Source organism: Ambystoma mexicanum, chromosome 7q (genome assembly GCF_040938575.1).
Source record: "Ambystoma mexicanum isolate Mex_15411 chromosome 7q, UKY_AmexF1_1, whole genome shotgun sequence".
Lineage (NCBI taxonomy): Eukaryota > Metazoa > Chordata > Amphibia > Caudata > Ambystomatidae > Ambystoma > Ambystoma mexicanum.
The window spans coordinates 555605957-555632232 of record NC_090941.1 but is presented as its reverse complement, the minus strand read 5'-3'; the positions used below and the strand labels follow the sequence as shown (position 1 = coordinate 555632232).

Below are 26276 nucleotides of genomic sequence, written 5' to 3'. Positions count from 1 at the left end.
ATCACTACTTGAATTCTGAGGGCCTCAGTCACCCATTTCACCTTCCTTAGTATTCTGGTTGACAGACTAAGATATGCCTCAAACCTCACTAGCATGCTCAGGTGCAGTTTTCAGTGGCTTCCTGGCACTTTGGCCTGTCTGGGCAGGGCAAAGAGGCATTTGACAGGTGCTCATCAGGCACTGTTCAGGGCAGGGCCTAGAATCCCTGATTGCTCCTCCTAGGGGGTCTACTGTGCTGTGAACCACAAGCCCCAAAGTTATTTTCACATGGGCCAGAATGTAATTTCCTCTGCCTCCCCACCCCCCCCCCCAACGGACATAACTCACCAGGTTTTGAGGTCGCACCAGGACTTCAAACCCTGATTTGAAACCCGGCACAACCTCTCCCTGTGATTAACCATTCCCACTCACACCACAGTCAGGACGTTTCTGAAACTCATTGCTGTCCATTACCAATGCTGCAATGTTTGCTTTGAAATGAAAAAGGTCCATGTGCAGTGTACGCCCTTAGGACAGTCTTTACAAATAATGGAGCCCGTCCCAGGCAGGCTTTCGGGTTCGCTTGCCCTGTCCTTCTAAGTGGAAATGTTAGCTCTTAAATCTGTACATGCCAGGTTTCCTAGTCTAGGCATGTTAAAGTGGTGGGTTGGAGGCATGCAGACAACAAGTTTATTTATTTAGAGTTTTGCAACGCCTTACATGCAAAACAAGAGTCACTTAGAGTGCCAGGAAATGGAGGAGTAGGGATTGAGGAAAAGGGAACGAGCGTTGAAGGGAACACTGCCACTATAAACTGTAGGTAAACCATTGTGTAAATAACCAAATACTACCCAGTACGCACCGGGTGTTGCGCTTTAAAGGATAAACAACAGATCAAAAAGTAACAGCCAATTCCAAGATGGCCGCCGGCACCGAGTAGACGTGCTGACGGCTGCTCCAGGACTCCGCGGCCTTGTTCTGGCGGCCACACCACCCCCCAGCACTAAGGCACAGTTCAGGAGGCGGGTATCCTTAGGGAGCCCAGCGGAGGTGTCCGTGTTACACCGTACCCCCAGCAGCATCAGCGGGACGCGGGCCGGCTGAAGGCCCCACCCAGGGGGAGCGCGAGTCAGCGGCGAAGGGAGGACCTCAGGGGGAGCCCATGACAGAGGGGCTTCAGTGGAGTAGCTGGTCCCCGGGAGAGGTAAGAGGCTGCGGCACCGGAGCCGAGTGAGCCTGAGGGAGCGGGCAGAGGACTGGCGCGAGGTGCGGCCTTGCTGATGCAGCTACAGGGAGCTGCGGCCCGACCTGCGGTGCAGACTGGTGGATGAGTGGAGGCGTGGCGGCGCCTCGCCCGGAGCACAACACCGGAGTGAAGGTGAGGAGAGCGTCGGAGCGGAGAAGGGGAGCGGAAAGGACAGAGAGGGGCAAACGTTAGGCGCAGGCCCCGGTGCAAGGAAGGAGTGTATGGGCACGCCCGGAGGAGCGGCTTGGAAGTTGGAAGCTCCGGCACCCACTGTGGAGGCGGGCGGAGGGCGGCGACAGGACTGGGGGCCCCCAGCGAGCGGTGGATCCCTGTGCAGCAGGAAGGAGCAGTGGCCCGGGGGTCAGTTCCGGCTCTGAACGAGGGAGGGGCCCCAGGAGAACAAAGAACAGTGGAGAGGACGTATAAGTCCCTCTCCCACTGCAGGAGAGTAAGGGGCTCAGTACTGGACCAGTCCCAGATCCTAAGGAGTACACGCATGGACCCCCATAGATTGGGGGGTCTGGGAGCTTGGAGGGAGCCGAGCCCAGAGAGCAGGTATGCAGTGGCGCCCCGACTCAGGAGAAGCGAGTATTGGGAGATAAGGAAGGAGAGCCCCCACGTGCCTGGAGGGCTGGAGTGAGTGGAAGTCCAGCGGTGGAGAGAGTGATACTTGGTCCAGCAACCGGGCTGGCCACCTGCAGAGAGGAGGGTGCGGCAGACGCAGAATGAGAGGCCCCCAAGCCACCGAGGAGACAGCATTGGACCTGGTCATTTGCAGGCGACACAGTTGAGTCAGGGGGCGGGCCTACCATAGATGTCTTCCAGGTCCAAGGGGAGGACTGGGAAGGCTGGTCAGGAGTCCCCGGGCTCAATAGAACTGGACAGGGTCCATAGGGTATGTCGGACCCTGGGAGGACCTAACTCCCGACCCCGAGATGTGTTGGTTGCTTTTGCTAGGTACGGCCAAAAGGAGGCAGTGTTGAGAGTGGCTAGGCAGAGTGAACCGGTACTCTATAAAGGACAAGAAATCTCCTTGTTTCAGGACTTAGCTGCAGGTACGCTGATGAAAAGAAGGAGCATGGGCCCAGTTGTGAAGGAGTTGGCCAAGAAAGGGATAAAGTATAAATGGTCCTTTCCATTCGGACTGGTGTTTGAGTGGGAAGGGAGCCAGAGACGAGCAACTACCCTGCAGGAGATGGGCAGTATAATATGACTGGAATTGGATAATGGGGGGCATGAAGAGGGGCCACCAACCCGAGGGAGTCAAAGGGAAAGAGGCAGATCATATGGAATGGCCCACAGTGGGGGAGCGGGGCAAGAGGAAGGTTGCGCTGCGGGGACCAGCTGTGGGGGGGAGGGGGGGATCAGGTCAAAGAGGCGGAGGGAGGCAGTCGAGCGGGGGGGTCCGGGTGACTTGATTCTTGGGAGAAGGCTCTTCGGGGGGTGGTGGGAACAGGGGCTTTATACGGGGCCTAGGAGGATGGAGTAGAAAACATTCTGGAACAAGTAAGGGCAGGTTTGTCCGTGGGGGTGGGATGGAAGGGTGGGGGGGAGGGGGCGGTCTCACCCGAAATTGGGGGTTCAGGTTGGGAGAGGGTGGGGGAGTGGGGGATGGGTGGGGGGCATATCCACCGGTGGAGCAGTACAGGACCTGTCGAGCAGGAGGATTGAGGCAGGGGGAAGGGGAGGAGAGGTAGGGGATGAGTGTCCCCAAGGATGGGGGAGGGGCCCAGGGTAGACCCAGGGTGGGGATGGTGGGACAGGCCAGGGGGGCGTGTTGGATCTCAGCCTAGACTTCAGGTGGCTAACACATAACGTAAGGGGGCTAAACTCCCCCCTTAAGCAGACAAAACTGGAACAATTCACCAGGACTCACGCGCCAGACGTGCTGGCGCTGCAAGAGACCCACCTATTGAGGGAGGACCAGAGCCGCTTGCGGCTGAAGGGCTTCTCGCAAATATTGTTTGCCTCGGGGCCTACAAAGAAAGGGGGGTAGCCTTGGCATTCGGGAGGAGGATGGACTTCAGAATCCAAGACATTCTCAGGGACAAAAATGGGAGATACATCATGGTGAGGGGGGAGCACATGGGCATATCCTATACCATAGCCTTGGTGTACGGCCCAAATGTGAGGCAGGACCAGTTCATGCGCGAAACCCTGGGCATTCTGGAGAATTTCGCAAGGGGCAAGTAATACTGATGGGGGATTTCAATCTGGCTTGGGACAGGCGGCTGGATCGAACACAGGAAGGGGGGGCCGAGGGGGAGCAGTAGCTTCTCCCCACCTAAAGGAGCAATGGGAGGGGGCCGGTTTGCGGGATGTGTGGAGAGTGCTACGGGGGGAAGAGGAAGGGTTCACGTTTCTCTCTGACGTCCACAGAACTCAATCAAGAATTGATCAAATCTGGGTGTCTGCAAGTCTGATGGGGGGGAGTGGAGTGGGTCGAGCGGGTCCCATGGGGATAGCCGACCACAAGGTTGTGCAGATGAAGTTGCAGCTGGGGAAGTGAAGGCCTGGGGTGTGGAGTTGGAAGTTCCATGGGGAACTCCTGAAGGATCAGGTGATGCGGGAGGAGATAGGGAGCGAGATTAGGGATTTTTTTGAGAGGAACAACAGCTCAGACACAAGCCTTGCCACGAGGTGGCACACGTTCAAGGCTACTTTGAGGGGTGAACTCATTGCTCTGAAGGCAGAGAGAAATAGACAAATGAGGGTGCTGGATAGGGAGGTTGAGGCTGCGAGGGCGTGAATGAGGGAGACCCTCACAAGGAAAGTATACAGGGAATATAGGTTAGCTGAGGGCCAACTGGGAATCCTAAGGACCAAAAAGGCGGAAGAGGCAATGCTAAGGGTCAGGCAAACATGTTATGCGAAGGCCAATAAAGCAGACTCACTCCTAGCTCGCCTTCTGAGGGGAAGTAGGAAACACAATGTTATTACGGCCCTGAGGGACAAGAGGGGGGAGAGACTCACCCGGGCTAAAGAGTTAAAGGGGAGACTAGCCAAATTTTACGAATCTCTGTATACCTCACAGAACCCGCAGCCGCAGCCTCAGAGGGATTTTTTGGGGGCCTTGCCTCTCCCCCGGCTATCCCGGGAGGTCAAGGAGGAGTTGGGCCAGGTTATCATGGAGGTGAGGTGAGAGCTACCATAATGTCACTCCGCCGCAATAAGGCCCCAGGCCCAGACGGTTACCCAGCTTCCTTTTCCAAAACCTACTCTCAGCTATTGGTCCCACATCTTACGCAGCTGTTCAATACGTTTGGGTCCAAGGGAAGCATTACCCCCTCGATGGAAGAGGCCAAAATAACACTCATTTACAAAGCGGGAAAAGACCCGGAAGAATACACATCCTATAGACCTATCACCCTTATAAACACAGAGGCAAAAATATTCACTAAAATATTGGCGAAACGCCTGGAGAAGCGAAGCACCTCCCCTAGCTAATCCATCAAGATCAGACAGGGTTTGTGGTAGGGAGGCACACTGCTGACAATATCAGGCGGGTGGCCCACCTGGTGGAGAAAACACAGAAGACGACCACTCCTGCGATCCTCCTAGCGCTAGATGCCGAACAGGCGTTTAATCGGGTGGAGTGGTCGCTTTTGTTTCAAATTATGGAAAGGATGGGCCTGGAGGTAGGGTTTATTAGTATGGTCACAGTGAATTCTAAGAATCCCACATCACGTATTCTAGTAAATGGAGGTATGTCACACCTAATTAATCTGAGGCGGGGGACGAAGCAGGGGTGTCCTCTTTCCCCGTTGCTTTACGCAATATATTTGGAGCCCCTTCTTTTGGCTATTCGGGAGGCAGACACTATTCAGGGCATACCATTCGTGGGGTGTCAGCATAAAGTGCCGGCGTTCGCTGATGACATGCTGCTTACGCTGACGAACCTGACTGAGTCAATCAGGGCAAGCATGGAACTGCTGTCCAAATTCGGGAACTTACTTAAGTCGGAATTAATGAACCTGTCCCTAGGGGAAAATGAGGTGGGAGCACTGAAGGCAATTTCCCCGTTTAACTGGAGCCCTGGTGGGATACGTTACTTGGGGATCAGGATAACCCCCTCTCTGGTGGGTTGGTACGAAGTGAACTATGCCCCCATGTTAACGGCAATCAAAAAAGGAAGTGGAGTGCCCTAAGGATATCCTGGCTGGGGAGGGGGGCAGTCCTCAAAATGGTGGTTCTCCCCCGTTTGCTTTACCAATTTCAGGCTATCCCGCTATCAGTTCCGGCGAGCTTCTTCAAGGAATTAGATCGGGCGGCCAAGGAGTTCATCTGGAAGGGCAAGAGGCCCCGTTTGGCCAGACGACTATTGATGGTGTCAAAGGGGGAGGGAGTTCTGGCTGTACCTGACTTCCGCCGATATTATGAGGCTGCACAGCTTAGGGTAATCAGGGAATGGTTCTTGGAGGAATAGAATAAGCATTAGGTAAAAATGGATAGAGCAGTAGCCCGACACCACCTGGGGGAGGTACTATGGCTCCCACACAGGCTGAGGCCACCTCACCTCTACCTGAGCGTTATAACAAAGGGAATGGTTGATATTTGCGACGGCGCGGTGGAGAGGCGGGGGATTACGATCTTTCCATCACTGTTCACCCCCATCTTCAATAACGGGGACTTCACGCTGGGGTTAGAGAAGGGAGCGTTCCTGAAGTGGGAGACGGGGGGTGTAGGACTGTGAGGGACATGTTTCATGATCATAATGTGAAAACGTTCAAGGAATGCAAGAGGGAGTTCGGGGTGGGCGAGGGAGAAAGGCACAGATATTTCCAGATTAGGCACTGGGTAATGTCAGCAGAGGTACGGAAGGCTGCTACACGTGATTTGACACAGTTTGAACGGTTCCTCCTAGTGCACGAGGGGTCCAGAGGATTAATCTCGGACCTTTATAGGCTTCTGGAGAGCGCCGGCCCGAAAGCAAACTGGGCTTACATGAGGGGGTGGGAGCAGCAACTGGGGGCTAGAATGGAAAGGGAGGACTGGAAGAGTATGTGGAAGATCATTACGAAGGTGACAAAAGCGGTCCAGCTGCAGGAGGCCTGGTATAACTACATTTACGGTTGGCACTTTACCCCTGCCCGTCTGCAAGCGATGTACCCGGCAACGTCGGGGGAATGTTGGAGGGATTGTGGGGAAGAGGGGACAGCAGCTCATATTTGGTGGGATTGCGCCATTATTAGACCCTTTTGGCGAGACATCACACAGGCTCAAACTCAGGTCCTCAGGGAAGGGGCCAGCCAAGACCCCCGGGAGATTTTATTGGGGAGGCAGGTACTGGGGGGTGGAGAGGAGAGGAGAGGGAGTACTAAGGCAAAAGTTATTTTTACCCTGGCCGCAATGGCTCTTATTGCACAGAAGTGGAAGAGCCCCACGATTCCAACGGAAGATGACTGGTTAAGGAAGATCTGGGAAATAGTATCAATGGAATGGGCAGCTTATGCGGTCAAAAACAACCTGGGGAACTTTTCAGCGGACTGGGGAGAGATGTTGGTATATTTAAAAGGGGAGTTCAGGGAGCAGTGGTACCCTCAAAGACTGAAGCTGTTGGACATCTACGGTTGATTTTCTGGAAGGGGGAGAACGGGACAAGATGGTTTACTGGCGCTATGGCAGAGGTTTGGGGGGAGGTTCAGTTTGATAATGGTTTGTTCTGTTTATATGATGGAAATAATAAAAAAGAACAGCCAATGGTGAATGACACATACAGAAGGCCACACATCTCCTAGAATTCAGGATCTGAGAGTAGTACTATTATACTGTGAACATGTGCAGTATGCACAGGTGTAAGAGACCACTATTAAGGGTCCTCAGAGTGGCCTTACACAGCTGTATTTCCCTGGGTGGAAGATATTTGCAGAGGGGTCCATTAATTTGACAGCAAAAATTAAAAATCTTCAAATATATATAATAATTGCTTATTCACACTATGAATAAAAACAGTCTTTTTGCCACACATACACAGAAACAATGCATAATCACTCTATAATGTCGAATGAAATGTGAGAAGTAGCATCCATACCTAGATAGGCAGGCTTTATTCACGGCATGGTGCAGGCTTTCATTAGGGTAATGGGAAAGTCGCCGGCAGATCCTCAACAGCTGTCGTGTGGATAACGATGATGCTAGGGACTGGGCCTGTGGAAAGTCACCTTTGCTTTAAATTTCCATATTCTCATTTTACTATGGGTGCACATATGCAATATAAAGGTTTTTAGCCACAAATAGGACTGTATAATCTTGACTACATACAGTTATTACGACTATCATAAACAAGACATTGAACAGACTAAGTCCCACTACCCAAAAAAGTTTAAGAATCATGTTGTACATTTTACTTTAACCAATTACAGTAGATCTGTAACTGTTGTTTCATTTTAAGGAAGTGTACCTCCTAGGACTAAAAACACACTAGTATTTGGAGTATAACCACCAAGAGAAGATATTGGGCCTCATTACGACCCAGGCGTTGGACCTTCCCCAGGTCGAGTCGACCCGGGTCAGTCCTTATTTGATCATGCACTTTCCCGCGAAACCCAATGCTTTCACGGGCTTCTGCATGCCTTGTGTGGGTGCCTCCAGGATGTGGGCTGGGATGTCTGTTCCCAATACACATCCTGGGTGCCAGAGAGTCTGGAGTATCTTGAATGCCTGGGACCACCGTGGTCCATGACTGGTCCACGTATGGAGTGAGTGTTTGTGAGCAGATCTCCCATTGGGTCCTCTCCGTTTTGGAGCAAAGGGAACTTTGGATAAGAGGAGGCTGAAAACACCACTACCACGTCAATCTCCTGAGTTCACACCGAACAAGGGATAAGGAGCCAAGTATCCTACAACAAGAAGCCAAGTCAAGGAACCGCTGGTGACCCGCTGGAAGGTTTGGCACTTTGAGCCCGATGTCGTCCCGTGGGACCCCTCTGCATCTGATCGTCCGAGAAGGTCTGCAAAGACGCTTCGACCCATTGGAATAGTGGGATCAGCTATTTTAAGCACCTTCAACAAACCCCGCAAGCAAGCCTCTTCGGAAGAGTCCCTGGGCCAACCAGTGGGCTGACCAGCTTACACGGGATGTTTGCTCTGTTACTGCCGCTGTTTCGAGGAGGCCCTATATACTGCTTGCTCTGTGTCCACGGCACCCTCACACCGAATTTCGTACAATTGGCGTTCCCAGGTCTGAAGTGAGACGAGTGCGCCCGGACCGGAGCAAACACGGTTACCGTGTTGCCCTGCTGTGGTAACGACCTGTGCAAGTTTGCTGCATTTGTGACCCTCTTGTCCCTGAAGCCGGCTGCAGTGGAATTGGGCTGATTCCTCCATCAGGAGCCGAGAACTCACCACTGTCCCGTTTGGGAATCCTCGCTGTATCCCGGGAAGTACACGGTGTCGAGACGTCCTGATTGTCGCATTCGAACCTGCCAGCAAAGTGGACTGTACTGGCGAAGTTTAGGTCTGCCTACGTCGGGGACCGGGGAGTAGTCCTTACCCCAACTGGTGGCCCCTAGCGCAGGGGCCCATTTTTATGCACAAAGTGGCCCCTGAGGGCCCCTTTCCTTTCCACGGCTATTGCGAAATAGTGACTCCATCCCGAACTCTCAAACTGCCTCTGCCCTCAAGTGGAGGTCCTGCTTGAATACTGGGAACTTGATCTTCATCGCCTTATCCACCTTCCTGAGCTGCTAGAGACCCTTGAAGAGACCCTATTTTGTCCATTGGCACCAGCGTGTGCAGGTACTATTGAGCATAAGGCTCCTCTCTTCGTAGGGCTTGAACTGCCTCTTAGTTAAGTGTATTCTGAATGTAGAACTGGGTCTAAAGATTACTTGCACTGCCTGTTTTCCTGCCCATCTAGGTGGTCTACATATTTCGTGCTGTAACCCCTTAGACCCCATTGGTCTTGTATATATATTGTGTTGATAATGATGCATTGGTTTAGGTTAGTGTTACTGTGATTCTTTGTATTGGTCTATGTTACAAAGGCCTTGTAATAAATGTGTCTATATTTTTAATATAACGCCTGTCTGGAGTAATGTGTAAGTGTCCTTGTTTCGTGCGCTCATTGAGGTCTTTGAGTCACCCTCACCCCTCCTGAGACTTAGTCTTGACTGCCTGCCATAGCTACCCTGATTGGTCTGGCTTGTCCAGAGTTTACCCTGTTCCAAGAAACTAGGTTGGCCTTCTGAACCTCTGCCCCTCCAGGTCAGAGTTCAGAAATCCTTCTTAACATATACCATCTCAAATCAACATGCATGTGCATTGGTAAACAAGTGAAATGCACTCAAATCTTTATATGATGCAACAAATACTCACTGTTGGGTCTTTTGTCTCCCGAAGTTTGTGAGTTAATGTCAATAACTGTTCTGCTGCGTCCTTGGGCACATTTGGGATCTGTTGGGGAATCCAAAGACAAACCTTTAGCTAGAATATTGGTTAACAAAACATATACAGTACAAGACGATGCTAAAAGATGGTCATTAGGAGAATAGCTCATGCTAAGTGGGTATGCCCATCGCAGAGCAGTGCTAAAAAAGACCGTACCACAGAGAAAGATGCAGGAAAAAAGCCAGTGAACATCTTTGTGAGTGACAAGGAAACGTTAAACTGTTGATTCTGAAGGGCACTATAAATCCTTATGCCCAACTACCTGCAGGAATTGGCACAATATAAATTCTCTGCTTGAGACCTTGAGACTCGAGGAACCCACCACAAATCTCTGATACTTCCTGTATTCAAGATGGCTCGTCACTTGAAAGTAGGCATCCTGAAGATTGAGAGAACCGCAACCAGTCCAGCAGATTGAGGGCCTGAATATCCGGGATAGGCTGTCCATCTTGAACTTGTCCTTGCGCAGATACAAGTTCTAAAGCCTCAGATCCAAAATGGGATTTAGGCCCCAGTCTTTTTTAGAACCAGAAAGTAAGACACTGGCTTGTTCGGAATGTGGCACAAGATCTTTTTGTGAGCAGCTGACAAACCTCCTCCACCAGGAGATGGTTTTCAGAAAAAAAGGGGAGCAGGTAGGAGGATGAACTGGATGACATAGCACAAAGATGAGACAGCAACTCTAATTTATGACCTGCAAGGCCCAGGTGTCAGACATTGTACAATGCTACTCCTTAATGCATAGAGAATTTCTATGGGGTGTGGTGCTGAAAGTCTCCTTCACATAGTCTTCTTTACCTGAGGCAGAAGAGGGCACTGCCAACATGCAGCTTGCCGAGGGTGTATGTCATTTACCATGATGGGGAGAGGAGGGAAAGTGTCAGAAAATGCTCTCCCTATTAGTGGAAGGTGAGAACTTTTGAACCGCCAGACCGAACACATTATATCTGTCGATAGGCATTTGCAGGAGCTTTGCCTGAATGTCTGACGGGAACCCAGAGTTCTTTATCCTGGAGTGGGTATGGCATGTGTAATGCAGTCTGCTGTGTCAAGACCCAACTGCAATATCTGGTGTGCGGCATCTCTGCCATTCTGAACTAGGGTCCTGAAGCCCTCTCTCGTACTGCAGGACGGCAGTTTTCAGACAACTCAGAGCACTGTCCAGAGGCCAAAAGAAAACCTGGGCAAGGTGCAAGAAGCATTCACCACCCTCAAGGCGAGGCTATCTGCTTCCCCATGTATTCAGCCTCTTGTTCTCTCTTTAAGGTGGCAAAGAGGGAACAAGGATGTCTTAAAGTTGTCCATGATTGATTATGCCACCATGCTCACAGAAGAGGCATGAGTGGAAAGGAAGGCCGGATCCGAGGGTGCCAGTTTGTGCTTCTTTGCCATGTCTGGGTCTACTGCATGGACAGAGTCTGGCTTCTCTCAAATCTCCAATAGGAGGGCCTCTACTGCCGGGTTAAAAGTCAGTAAGGTCTCTCTTTGCTGGCCTTCACCCAGGACATCTGTAAGTTCAAATTGAACCCCCATTCTGGTAGGATCTAATAAGCCCAATGTGTCAACCATCTTCTGGAAGGAAGCATGAAGCTTCCCAAGAATCGGCGCCAGAGGGAGGTCCAGCACTGGGGCGATATCGAGGATGCAGACCTCTTGTAAATATGAGGCACTCTTCAACAGATCCTCTCCCTCGCCTTAAAATTGCTCCAGAAAATCCCTCACTTCCCTGGAGCACAGGGGGCTCCATCACAAAAGGGGCATGGTCATCCCTCTTGTCGACATAAATTTGCCCATAGGAATCAGGGAGTACGCCTGAGGAAAATCAGCACCTCTCGGCATCACAGTCATTCAAACAAAATACTTACTTAAAATGGCAGTGGTGGAGATGAAAGGCGGCCGCCCAGGACGCTGATTACCGCTGCCGCCAAAGCAATTAGATAAGTGGTGTCAGTGTTTAGAGGGAAGGGGGTGATACTGAAGTGAAGGGGACAATTAGGGTAAGATGGCAGGGCGGATATGATATGATATATGATTTTGTATTTGTATCACGCTCGTACACAAGTGTTTCACGATGAGAGAAACCTTCAGGTTGCTCGGAACATAGGCTTGGATCTTGGGTTTCAGCCTGTGATCTGAGCAACCTGACTAGCTGGCTCGCCTGACCAGGTGCTAAAAAGAAATAAACCCAGTCATATAAGAAGGCGCAGGTCTGTGTCACCACTATCGCCAACATCAAAGTGCCTTCTCACCGGTTTCTCCTGGTGTCTTCGACTTGTGGTTCGCAGAGTTTTGCTTTGGGTATGATGTCCGCAGCTTGTCAGACCCCCTATCAGGTCCTCTGCCGGCTTTGTGGTTCCTTGCCAATACGGTTGTTAGGGAGAATTCTCATTTTATGGCTAATTTCCCTTACCTATAGAGTTCCCCAGCAGCTTTGCTGGATTTGAAGGGTTTGCATTTTTCTCCTGCTAAGAGTGAGACTCCCACTCTTAGGTGTTTTTACTATGTGTGTTCTAGGCTATTTCTGTGTTTAATGTCTATGGGGTTTTTCTCACCTCCATAGGAACCATCTTTATTCACATGTGTTACACAGCACCCTCCGTGCAGTGACACAGGGGTGTCGTGGCGACCCCCAAACATAGACTCCATACCCTGGGACTGACTACTGTCTCCCAGGGCATGTAAAGTCCCCATTGACTTTACTAGTCCATTTTTGTGAACTAAACCAGTACAACCCATCTTACTATGGAAGTACTGGGAAGGATTAATAGTTTTTCCCTTATGTTCATTTTCAAGAGGGTACCGTACAGTCCCTCTCTCAAAAGTTTCTGGCTGGTGGCAGTGGTTACTACCGTAAATATTCAATCGCGATTATTTTCCTATGGGATTTTCCCATTGTTCGAGGCTACCACATTTTCTGACAGCCTCTAACATACCGCCAGTGTATTTTAATATTAACTTTACTCCGGTAGGTTTTATTTGCCAGAACTTTAATATAACTTCTTTCTCGTGCATTTCTCCAAACTCCTAACCCAGGTCGGGGATCCTTTATTTGTCCTTTTGGCGGGCTTCTGCCGAGAAGCCCTCATTCCGGCACCACTGAGTCTGGGGTGGGTCCATTGTGTGGGAGGGGGAGTAGGACCCCTGGACAGGGTTGCCTCAGCAACCCATGTCGCACTCTATCCTGATAGGCTGGAGGGTCTCCCGCCAAGATGACCACTCCACTCTGTGAGTGACAGCTAGGCTGTATGAATGGGGATTTATTTGCATAAAAGCAGGGTCCTGAGGACTGGAAAAGCAAGACGTCGCCACTGGAACTAAGAAGCTGAAGAGGAGAGAAGCCAAAGACATTTGCAACGACTGAACCCCCGGGGAAGCCCTGCTGCAGCGTCTCACCACTTTTCTCCACACGACGAGAGAAGATCTTCATCTGCAAGAGCCTTCTTCCCTTGAGCTGGTGGGGCCAACCAGTTTGCCAATCGCCTTCCCGGACCTGCCTTGGTCGAATCGCCAGTACCCCGTACTCGGAGACCGGATAGCCAGGCACCAGTCCACCCGGACCGCGATTTAAAGGAGTGTACCTTTTATGCGTCGGGCAGCACCGCGGCTCGTTTCATCCCTGGGTAGTGCAGTAACTTGAACCTTCCTCCACGACGAGAGCCTATCTTCCTCTGCTGGATCCCCCGAACTGCAGGAACTACCAGGAACAACCGCCACCGCAGGAGCCACTTCTTCATTTATAAGGTACATTGTTCAGCTAGGCCGCCCTTTCTGCCTGGTAGTGCTAAAGGTGTTTTAAATCCTTTACCTACCTGTTGGGTTGGCCGTCCCTCTCGTTTAACATTGTCTTTCACCTTCTGCATCTACCTTTTCAAAATCGTTAACCAAAGACTTGACTGCAGCTACAAGAATATTTTGCTCCTGGGCCCTTGCCCTGTACCACCGACTCTGGCACAGGCCTACTGACTCTGGCTAAATTTGTTAGAACTGCATTCTCTAGATTGCTTCTCAACTAGAAGTGTGTTGGTGCACCTACTTCTTATAACCACCCCTTCCTTCCCACTTTTAAACCTTGTGAAATGCCATTTTGCTCAGTTTTCATTTAAGTATTTTATATACTGATGCACTGCCTTGCTTAATCTGGTTCACAAATTTATGGAAAGTGTTGCTAGGGTGTGTATGAAGATATTTCTGTATAACTTGTGTGTGCTTTCCCTCCCTTGTGAGAAATTGCTAGAGTGCAGTTTTGCTCAGTTTTCCCTCTTGCTCAAACTTGTCTACAATTTACCTAGGGAGTTGGGTATACTTTCTTTGGCCGAATTTAACTTGCTTTAAGACCTGTGATAGATGTGTTTAACTCGAAGTCTATAAAATAAATATATATATTCTTTTACTACAAAGCTTTGGTCAGTGTTTCCTTGTTCCATAGTACTGAAGACCTATTGTGTAAACCCTGAATACTGCTCATCTCCCTCTTGAGATAAGTCTGGCTGCTCAGCCACAGCTACCAACTAAATCTTTGTGGTACAGACTGATACCAAAGGGGATTTATTGCTCTCACCTGTAGTCCTAATCTTCTGTAGTGCTCCCTAAGGGAACTGCACAGGATTCTGCCTAACACCGGTTGCTGTATTCTGACTTGACAGCATCATGGACAACCTGACTGCGGTTGCCGACACCTTTGCTGCCCTTCTCTGTAGCCTGTCAACCTCTGTTGAGTCTTCCGCAACTACAGTACATCGGGGTTAGAAATGGTAGTCCGGGACCACCTCTCTCCTTCAGCTTGGTGCATTCACGTACGTCTGCCTCTCTCTGGAGCTCCGCTTCCTGCTCCGCGTACTCTGCAGCCCGTTCTGGCTTTTCACTTTCTCCTTCTTCTGTCTGCAGGTGTTTCACAGATTTAAATGTCCCGCAAAGTTGATTCAATGGACAAAAACTAGACTGCATCTTCCTATTGGCATTACTGTTGTCCTCATTCACTTTTTACTCTTCTTCTTCGTCTCAGTACTTAAAAAGTCCTAAGGATGTCCATAGTGTTTAAGTACCGTTGTTGCACATTACATAATAATCATCATCCACATTAGAGGTCAAAGGAGCTTTAGAGGGGTTACGTACATGTGCACAATGAATACATTTCTGCTTAAGATGTTTAACAGAAGTAGGTTTTAAGACCTCACAATAAAAGGGTTCTGAATAATGACAGCAGGCCATTAGGTACTCTGGGATTAGTGTTTCCTCTTCACAGTCAAGAGAAGAATACTGTTCCTCCCCTGTCAGAGCCAACACTCCCCCCACCCCCGACAACCATCTCCTCCCATGTGATCCACTCTCAGAATACCACCCCCAGGGTCAGGATCAGGTAGAGGCTGTCTTCCCCTGGCCACATGGGAGGAAACCTTAGGCTGGGGATCAGCAATGACTTCACAGGATTCATCACATATGTGTAGGCCTCCCGCTTTAGGGTCAATGGTTTTGAAGGAACCAACTGCCTCCCCCATTTGACGAAGAGGTTTCTGAGTTTGAATTCCCAAATCCCAAACAGGGCCTGTTGATGGAAGTCCGTCTTTTCCCCATGAGTTAACTGGGGAATAGGGAAGAGATGTTTTCAGATTTTCATTTTTGGTCTTTGGGGTGTTTTGAAATTTATTTGGGCCACTCAGAAAACCCACTGATCAAAATGGGGTATTCCACTTCCCAAACGTAAATAAGTTGGAAGCTCAGGTATTACTGCCACTAATAACTGTACCTCCTTCCCCAATATGGTAACATGAATCTGAGTTAATGGATGTCCTTTAGTTTGACCATGATCACAACCTACAGTCCTTTGTCCCATAGGTTTCCGCCGAGAGGAAGTAGACCTGCTTTTATGGCACATCCCTTACTTCCTGTATCTAATTGGGACTAGATCGTTTTTCCTTGTAATACCACTGGGATGCGATACAGACTCTTATCCCAGTACAAAGCATAACATCAGGTTTTTCTAGAGATGCTGTTTCTATAGAATGACAACATATTGCGCTTTCACAGGAGGGTTCAACATTGGCTTTTTGTTGCTCTTCCAATATATTTAAGACTTTTGGATAATGCAACGGGCATTGATGGGCCTTCCCACCAGGAATCTGATTCCTCAAAATATGAGGCTTCAGGTTCTTTGTTTTCAGACTAAGGATTTTTGAGAAGTCCCTTCTAAGTGGGTTATTATGCATTGCGGTTTGGCTTCTTTTCCCAGAGTATACGCTCTTTTGAAAATCAAATTTATTGTCATTTTCATAGTATACAGTCATGGACAAAAATCTCTTACATTCCAACAACAATATATGGCTCTTGTCAGTTTGTATCCCCACTCCCTGCTCCCACCTCCCACCCTCATGCAGTGCAGTCAAAACAACATTTAACAGTGTTACAAAAACCACATATCTATACCATCTCTTAGCTTTTCCATGGCAGGTCACCGTCCACATTTGGTTAAGAAAGGAAGCCACGCTCCCTCTATGTTCATGCGCGTCTCGTCCAATAAATGTGTTCGATAGTCCATATCATTTATGGTCCTTGCTTTCTGCACCCATTCTTTTTCAGTGGGGGTGACCCCTCGCTTCCAGTTCTGCACAATGCTGCTTCTTGCTGCTACTAGTAATGTGCGTACCATATGGCCTTCCTCCCCCACTACATCTTTGCCTGAACCCAAAACAACAAGAAGCATGGCAGCAGTGTCCTCTGCACCCCACCCAAATCTTTAAGCCAATCAAGGACCTCAGTCCAGTACCTTTGTATGAGAGAGCAATCCCACCACATATAGTAGTATGTGGGTAGGGCCAACGACATGCGTCTGCCCCCATGTACATTCTGGCCAATGCTGCCGGTGGCAGTGCCAATGGTGGTAAATGCCTGCATTCTATACTGCAGGAAGACATCTTTACCCCCTACAAATCCTGGTCCCCATCTGATCAGGTATGCGCATTGTCATATCTCTGGCCCACATTGCCCTTGTCGGCAGGACATCAGTAGAATCACTACACCTCAATTCCCTGTCTAACTTGGCTAGCCGCCCTTCATGTTGGTACTCTGCAGCAATATCTTTTCGAAGGACGTGAGATCCCTATGCAAATTAACCCCCCAACAGCTACCCTACTCCCACAACTGTCCTGCCATCGAGAGGCCCACCTCTTACCAGGATTGGAACCATAAAGTGTCAACAACCAGATTGATCAAGGGCGGGGCCCAAATACAGCTGAGGCAACCAGCCTGTTGAACTATTTTCACGTCATATCGACCAAAACACTGCTAGTATGGGGTGCGTCAACACCCGCTGGGGGTTCTCCTTCTGCAGGACCCACAACCACTCACACGACTTGACCGGCGGAAGGACTCTGTTTGTCCATATGTACCCATTGTTTCCCCGGATTGGGGTACAAGTGGTCCATGTGAGGAACCTGAGGGCATCCTCACTTCTTCCCCTGTAGCCCCCTCTCGGGTGGCCAGGGAAAGGCCATTGCTTCTGGATCCTGACCCTGGGGTGGATATGCAAGGGAGGATCACCTGGGAGGAGGAGACTTGGAGGGTGGGGAGAGGGCATCCTTAGGTGAGACATGGTATCCCCCATTTCCCTTTCACAACGAAACATCTATCCCACAAGCCTTTATAGGCCTTTGTCAGCCCTTTCCCTGTTCTTCACCTAAAACCTTCCCCAAAACACACCAGTATAATACTGGGACGAAGAAGAGGATGACTAGAACAACACATCCTCATTTTGTTAATTCAGACACATATCGACCCCAGCCAGGTACTGAGACGAGGAGGAGGACAACAAGTGTAAGGAACAAGTTACTTACCTGTAACTGTTGTTCTCCAGCATGGGTCTGGCATGGATTCACATGCTCATGAATATTCCCCATTGTCAGGCTGGGAATCCTCGGTAAAAGAAAAAATCAAAAACAGTTTCATTTCTGAACTGTCTTTCTACTAATAACCAATCACTGGTCTCTGGGTCATACTGTCCCCAGCCAATGACTGCCCTCTACCTAAGCCCCTCCTCTGGCAGCCATCTTCAGATTTCGTAGCACGTAAAATGGCAGTAGGACCAAGAGAAGAGCCGCAGAGGGGTCGGAGGGAGGGTTCACATGTGAATCCGTGCCAGACCCATGCTGGAGAACAACAGTTACAGGTAAGTAACTTGTTCCTTCTCCAGCATGGGGTCTGGCATGGATTCACATGCTCATGAATACAAGAATACATAGCAGTACACACATGCACAACCACGGGAGGTGGCAAGGCTCAACATTAAGCATTTCAACAACTCAACATTAAGCATTTCTTACCTCCTTACCAGGCTCACCTTCAAGCGAACAGGTTGCGCAGTACTGCCTGGCCAACCCTGTACTCCTCCCTGGAATCCCGGTCGATGCAGTGGAATCTTGTGATGGTGTGCATCTACCTCCACGTCGCAGCCCTGCAGATGTCCAGCAGGGGGACACCAAACAGGAACGCCGTAGTAGCAGCGATCGCTCTGGTTGAATGGGCTCTCGGACGGCAGGGCAGCGGTCGGTTTGCCAACCAGTGACAGTGCATGATGCAGCCGGAGAGCCATCTGGAAATGGAAGCCTTGGAGAGGCCCTTCCCTTGGTTCACAGCGCCAAAGTTCACAAACAGCTGTGATGTCTTCCGAAAACACTTTGTGCGGTCCACGTAGAACCTCAGCGCTCTAGCTACATCCAGCGAGTGTACAGTCCTCTCAACCGGCGACGAAGGGAACGGGAGGAAAACAGGTAACACCAAGTGCTCGTTGAGATGGAAGTCCAACGGCACCTTGGGCATGAAGGAGGGGTGCGTCCTCAGCACTACCCTCGTCTCATCGAATGTCAGGTATGGAGGTTTACAGGAGAGGGCCTGGATCTCTCCTACTCATCGTGCGGAGGTGATGGCCACAAGAAAAGCTTTCTTCCACGATAGGAACTTTAGCAGCGCTGAATGCAAAGGCTCGATTGGAGGGCCCATGAGCCTGGTCAGCACCACATTGAGCTCCCATGCCGGGGCCGGAGCCTTCACCAGCGGAACAGTCCTTTCAAGAACTCCTTCACCAGGCAGTGCAACCACAGCGACGACTGCCCCGGAGTTCTGGTGTAGCAGGGGTAGCCGCCAGATGAATTTTGATGGAGGCGTGCGCTAGTCCCGCCTTGGCCAGCGACAGAAATTACAGCAGCACTTGAGGGGCCGTAATCCGTAGAGGGTTGATCTTCTGTGCACGGCACCAGACAGAGAACCTCTTCCATTTATGTCCATAGCACTTAAGAGTCGAGGAAGCCCTGGCCTTGGCAAGTACCTCCTTGCAGTCTGCCGGGATATCGTAGCCTCCGAACTCTAGTGCTGCAGGAGCCAGGCCTACAGGCCTGCAGGTTCAGCGACCCTGGGTCGTTGTGCAGGATCGCGCCTCCTTCCCTGGCAAGAAGATCTGCGTCTGCCGGAAGCTTGACTCGAGGGGACGCTGACATGTCCAGAAGGTCCGGGTACCATATCTGTCTCGGCCACACCGGTGCGACGAGGATCCTCCTGCACCGGGACCGTCTGAGTTGACTGATGAGTCGCAGAAGCAACGGCAACGGTGGGAACGCATAGAGGAACAGGCCATACCAGGGGAAGGAGAATGCATTGCCCATGCTCCCCGGTTGGGGAAATCTGCTGGCAAACCTCCGGCGGTTTATAGTCATAATGTCGAAAAAAAAATGTCGACAAACAAAAATGTGGAAAAAAAAATGTAGAAAACAATAATGTCGACATCCTATACATATAATGTAAAAAGTCATTTTTTAGAAAAAAAAATGTCGACAAAAAAATGTCAATTAGAACTATCAACACCTCACCCAACACCCCCCTGCCACCCACCCACACCCCCCCACCACCCTCTCACCCCTCATACTCAACACATTCTAATTATATATTTATTTATTCTTTCAATAAATAAATAAACAAAGAGTATAATTTACTATGGGGGGGGGTCCCCCCAACCCCCCCTCACCCAACACCCCCCAGCCACCCCCCCCACACCCCCCCACCAGCCTCTCACCCCTCATTCTCAACACATAGTAATTATATATTTATTTATTTATTCAATAATTAAATAAATAAAAAGAGTATCATTTACTATGGGGGTGTCCCCCCCAACCCCCTTCACCCAACACCCCCTGCCACCCCCCCACACCCCCACCACCCTCTCACCCCTCATACTCAACACATTTTAGTTATATATATATTTATTTATACAATAAATAGAAAATTTCGAAAAAATATTGAAAAAATGTCGACATTATTGTTTGTCGACATTATTTTTTTCGACATTTATTTTTCGAAATTTTGACTGTCGACATTTTTACTGTCGAAATTATGACTGACCACCACCTCCGGCACTTGGTGTTCGTCGCTGTCGCGAACAGATCTCTCTGGGGATTGCCCCATCGTCGGAATAGTAGCTCCACTTGATCCCTGCTGAGTGAGTCAGCGATCTTTACTCCTACCAGGTGGAAGGGTACCAGGAACATCCCCTGGGTGACGGCGCAGTGCTACAGGTCCTGCGCTTCCTTGGATAGAGCGGGGATCTGGTGCCCCCCTGCTTCCGGATGTAAAACATCGTGGTGGTGCTGTCGGTGAAGACCATTACCACTTTGCTCTTGAGGGACGGGAGGAAGGACCTGAGGGCCCAGAACCCGGCCTGGAGCTCCAGGACGTTGATGTGTAGAGACCTCTCCTCCGAGAGCCAAAGGCCTCTTGCGTGGAGATCTCAGGTGTGCGCGCCCCATCCCTCCAGGGAGGCGTCGGTTGTCACCGTTACCTGATGCGCTGGGATCTGGCAGTCCATGCCCACGGCGAGATGCGCACGGGTGCCCCACCACCGGATCGCCTGCCGGAAAGTCTCATTCAGGGCGATCTTGTCTTCGAAGCTTCCCGTCACTTGTACCCAACGGGCGTCGAGGAACTCCTGCAGCGGCCGCATCCGTAATCTGCACAGTCGCACAAGGTAGATGCATGATGACATCATGCCGAGCAGGGACTTGATGGACCTCACCCTGGCAACCTCTTTGGTCAACAGCCGTTATACCTTGACAAGGATGGCCTTTATCCTCTCCTCTGATTGTGACGCCAGCCGTGCCACCGTGTTGAGTCTGGCTCCCAGGAATAGGGCGTCCTGCAATGGCGCCAAGCAGGACTTCGCAAAGTTTATCGAGAACCCCAGTTCCGTGAGCAGGCGGACAGTCCTCGCTGTGTGGTCGACGGCGAGTTCTCTTGACTTCGCTCGGATGAGCCAATTGTCTAGGTAGGGGTAGACGTGGATCCCCTGCAGGCGCAGCCGGGCCGCCACCAGTGCCAGGCACTTGGTGAAGACCCTTGGCGCCGACTTCAAACCGAAGGGCAGTGCCTTGAGCTGATAGTGCCGTCCTTGGACCACGAAGCGCAGAAACTTTCGATGTCCTTTGTGTATGGGGATGTGGAAGTAGGCATCCTCCAAGTCCAGTGACGACAGGAAGTCACCTTCCTCCAGTTGTCCCAGCACGTGTTGGAGGGTGACCATCCCGAAACTTTTGGGATTTTATGAAGTTTTTGAGGCGGTGGATGTCTAGAATGGGCCGCCAGCCACCGATCTTCTTTCGGACGAGGAAGTACCGCGAGTACTCCGGAGCCCCGGAGCCTCTTTTGGGACAAGGTCTATCGCACCCTTCTTTAGCATTGCTCGTACCTCCAGAAGCAGCTGTGGAATGTGGTTTTCCTTCCTGGCCACATGTGGAAAATGGGGACACTTCTTTTGGAACTCCAGAGTGTGCTGGTGGGCCAGGGAATTCAGCACCCAACGGTCAGAGATGGACTTCCACGCGGCAACGAAGATCGCCAGCTGGCCTGCCACCGGAGTGCTTGGGTGGGGGCCCGATGTCACGGCCGGTTCAGTCTTGCTTCGCAGAGGCCTTGCCACCTTGGGCCCCTTGGTGACGATGACAGTGTCCACCTGCCTTGTTGCGGCCTCTTTAGGCTTCCTGCGACGAGGAGCGGGCCACCTGGCAGTATGACGAGGAGCTGCCGCCGAATCCTTTGGAGGCACCTTGAGACTTGCCACTTTGCGAGTCGAGTACGACGGGCCTTCATGGTCCGGACGGACATTTTCTTGCAGAACGGACAGTCTTCCACCACGTGTGACTTGTAAGCGTGAAGGCAGTAGAGGCACCGGGAGTGCTCATCTTCCTTAAAGACGTTCTATAGTCCACATCCTTGGCAGATCCTAAACAGCTGCGATCCAGTTGGCGTCGAGTCTCCTTTGTCCTGGGCCATGTCCACGCGGGGTAGGCCTCAAAGATCTTCTGGAATCTTCTGGAATCCTCCAAGAAGTGAAATTCGACAAGAAATCGCCCTCGAGCGGCGTAGAAATTTTCGAAACGGGTCCCCGTTAATCGGAAGATGAAACGGTAGAGCTTGAGGCTCGATGTGACCGAAAAAAAAAAGAGTAAACTCTTTGGAAAAACGCAACACGCAGTAAAAGCTCGAGAGCTAAAGCACGAGGACTCCCAACACTTGAACGTGCGGTAAGAATCTGAAGATGGCTGCCAGAGGAGGGGCTTAGGAAGAGGGCAGTCATTGGCTGCGGGCAGTATGACCTAGAGACCAGTGATTGGTTATTAGTAGAAAGACAGTTCAGAAACGAAACTGAAACTGATTTTTTCTTTTACCGAAGATTCCCAGACTGACGACGGGAATATTCATGAGCATGTGAATCCATGCCAGACCACATGCTGGAGAAAGAAAAGAAGGACTACAGCTTGAGTGGTGAGCGGTCTACTCCTTCTTGGAATCAACATGTTGGTGGGAGCTTTAAAAGCTGGAATCAAGAGAAAAATTGAGGCAGCCGTGGAGTCAGCTCGGGAGGCCAAGGCGGCAGGTGGGAAAGCAACTCCAGGTCATCGTTGTGGCAAGCACAGTGCTTGGTCCAGTGTGCAAAGTTTATGCATCAGGAAACTAAGCCAATGCATGTTGGAAGCCGGTAGCAGTCCACGGGAGGGAGATCGGCGTGACCGAGCGAAGCGTCACAAGTATTCGTACCTGCAGGTGGAGCATCACTGTGGAGCCACGCCATGAAGACCCGCTGAGAGAGGAAGACAAGGTAACGAGAGGGAAAGCGGGGACCATTGGTGGCAGGGACTTTGAAATGCTGTAAGCTGCGACGGCTGAGTGTGGGAATCACTGGGCTGGCAGACGAATATATGACTATCATTATTTTGAATATCGAACGAAAGGAAAGCCTTAACAAGTACTTTTGAATGTTGAACAGAGCCAAAGCAAGTACCTTTGAATACCGAACAAACTGAAAGTCATTATAAGTACTTGTGAAAGCCGAATAGACCCAAAGCAAGTACTTTTGAATAACAAACTGAAAGTCCTTTTAAATTGTACTTTAGAATAACGAAAAAGTTAAAGTAATTATAGATACTTTTGAATGCCGAACAGAGCAAAAGCTACTTTTGAGCAATCATGAGTGCCGTGAAAGGTGGTGAAAGCAACAGATACCATGCACTGTATTACTGAAACACAAGTATTGGTAAAGTCAAGATAATACCCAGAGGTCTATGGTAAAAAAAACAAGTATTGGCAAGAGTCAACAGAGCTCAAGAACCTGCATGCTAGGAGGAAACATTGACAAGAGCCAGGAGAAACCAAGAAAGGGGCCTCAGTTGAGTGACCTGTAATGAGTGGACCGTGTGGTACAACAACTGCCCCTAGACTGAGGGGTCCCTACATGGAAGGAGCGTTGATGGAAAACAGTCAAGAAAGTGGTACCGGTTGCGTGACCTTTAATGGGTAGACCGTGTTGTCTGACAACTGCGCCTAGACCAGGACCCATATGGAGAAGCCATTGAAGGCATTTACAAAGAAGGTTACGTTTTGCAACAACCTTTTATGTGACTTTGAAATCAAGATATTGAACTGCCTATGTGAACTAGTGAAAAGAACCAATATCAAAAGAGCTAGGAAGAGTCCCAAGGAACTGTATTGTTTTGTGAAAGCTAGAGGATTTGAAGTCTTGGTGGGGGGGCAGGATCTTGTGAACTATTCTGAACTTGAGGGAAGGGGAAGCTGATTACAAGCCAAGTACTCTGAACTTTATTTTGAGCAATATTAATTTTGATGCTGAAATCCCTACACATTAGAGTTAGTTGTGGGGGCAAGTATAGATTTTGGACACAGACAGACATTGAATTTGAACTTCCTGACACAGACTATCCTTAGTTTTCTTTAGGTAGGGAAACCTCACCTTAGCATGGGACAAGGTTAGGCCTTACGCCATCCTGATTATTAAGTTAATAAAGCTTGTTTGTGAACCAAACTTGAACATGTGGTCTGTGTCTACTTCATGATGCCGTCACATCTTCCAAAATTCACAGTTGTTCCGTTTTGTAATATGCTGTATGGTCTGGAAATCCCCCCGTCCCCCCGAACCCACCCGCATGTCTTGACAGGACCAACGTTCTGTATGCCACCCTGGGTTTTGCTCCTGCCCACAGGAAACAAAGGAGAGCACTCTGCATGTTCTCTAGAAAGGGGTACAGGACCACCGTGGGAAGCATCTGAAATTAAGAACAGCAGCTTGGGGAGGATCGTCATCTCGACACACCAACACTGTCCATGAGAGACCAAGTAGTACCCTGCGCTGCAGGTCTAACTGTGCCCTTTCCCCGAGTGGGAGCTAATTCTGCTCAAACAAGTGATTGATGTCCCTCATGATTTCAATCGCCAGGTAGCGGACCCCTCTGGCTGCGTCCTAAATCCCATACCCCTTTACTCAATCCACTACCCCCTGACTCCAGGTCCCCACCAGGAAAGCCACTAGCTTATTCAGATTAACCTTAAACCCTGACAATTCTCCATATTCCCAAAGCCCCTGAAGCAAGGCAAGGGCAGAAACTTGCGGTCTCATGATAGCAGTGCATCATCTGCAAAGAGGCTCACCTTATACTCCTGTCCTACCAATTATACCTGTGTGATGTCTTCAACACGCAACTCAGTTACCCACGGCTCCATCACTAGCACATATAGCAAAGGGGGCAGCCCTGACTAGTGCCCCTGCACAGTTGCACCAGCCTTGACATCCCTCCATTCTACCACTTTGGCCCGGGGTGATCAGTACAAAACTCTAATCCATCCCATCCACCATGTCCCCATACCACTTTTCCTCAAAACTCCCTTCATGAAAGACCAGTTGACCCAGTCAAATGAGTCTCTCATGAGCTTCTTCAGCACTCAGGCCAGCAGGAGCTCCAGATCCCTAGGCGACTCAGCCTCCATACTTGGGAGACCCCATATCCGCAGATTGTTTCTCCTTTCTCTGTTCTCCACATCGTCCAGGTTAAAGCACACCTCCCTTTCCCTGGCTTGAAGTTCCTCATTCCGCACCTCTGGGCCTACATCTGCTCTGTCTGTTGTTATCTGTTGTGCTCCAGGGTCTCCACCCGCACCTCCACCTTTGTAACACTTTCAGTGATGGCACCTATATAGGTTTGCACTTCTGGCCTGAATGCCTTGACTTCTAGTAGAATCGTTTGGACATCTTGCTGTATGGAATCCTCTGTCACTTTCAACTCAATGTGAGGCGAACGCACCTTATTCCTTACTCCGGACTGTTCTACCCAGCTGGAATTCAGTGTAGACCGCTGCCCTGCACCAGCTCCTGCAGCGTCGACACTGCCACCTGTGAAGTGTGATCCTCAGGGTCGAGATTAGTCCAGGTGGGGGTCTGTTTTTCCTCCCCATCATCCACCAGCTTTGCTCTCTATATTGGTGCGCCCGTTGCCTTCTCCACTCCTCCGTTGAAGGCGCCTCTCACCTCAATGCCACTGTCGGGAGTGAGGCTCCGCCTGCCTGTCTATTACGTGCCTCCATCGCCAATCGTGCCGGCCCATACCACTTACCTGCTTGTCCATGGAGACTGTATCCCCTGTGGTGTGGGTGCACCTGCATCTACGGTCCCTGGGAAGTCTGCAGGAGTGGGAGGCACCAGTGAGAAGTCGAGTCGAGGCACCGCTGTCACATGGGATACTTCCGGGGTCGGGGCCACGGCTAGCCTACGTCACGGCGCAGCCTTCAAGGAAGGGATCAGGTGACTTTGCTCTTGGCAATGGTATTCGGTTTCCTCGGAAACCACTGATGCCGGAAACACACCACTCTTGCTATTAAGGGCAGGCGAGACGTTTGTGCAGTGCGTCTTAACACTCCCATGGCTCCTGGCCTGTTTCCCTCGCCTCTCTGTGGTTTCTCTGGGCTCCTCCCAGGTCCTTACTGCTTACCTGCTGGTATTGCTCCCAGCTCACTTCTGCTTTCTCTGCCTTCCTGCCTCCTGTGCTTTAGTCCTGCTCCTGTTCTTTGTTTCCGCTCCAGTCTTTTCTTGTTGTTTATTCTACTGCCAGAGAGTGGTCCTTTGGCAACCTTCTTGGATACCAACATTCACCTTCCGGGTCAGTGGTACCCTTGTGATTCCACTGCCTTGCACCACGTTAAATACTGGGAGGTGAGCCTATCCCATGGTGTGGGGGAACCAGTCCCATCAATACATTTTCTTGGGACCGAAGGGGGCTGAGTCTCCTGTCTGCACTGACCCAGAGTCATCCTGGACGACTTGCGAACCAGTGCCTCCAAGAAGAAA

The 26276-nt window shown here is 50.4% G+C and overlaps 1 protein-coding gene across 1 annotated transcript in view; it reads right to left on the bottom strand.

The window, feature by feature from the left end:
• VWA8 (von Willebrand factor A domain containing 8) overlaps window positions 1-26276 on the bottom strand; it is a 3012337-nt gene that overhangs the window by 1910158 nt on the left and 1075903 nt on the right. The window contains exons 16-17 of the mRNA XM_069639376.1: window positions 9542-9619; window positions 7257-7372 (exon numbers count right to left, since the gene is read on the bottom strand). Of these exons, the coding sequence (XP_069495477.1) occupies window positions 7257-7372; window positions 9542-9619 (194 nt within the window). The remainder of the gene's footprint in view (window positions 1-7256; window positions 7373-9541; window positions 9620-26276) is intronic.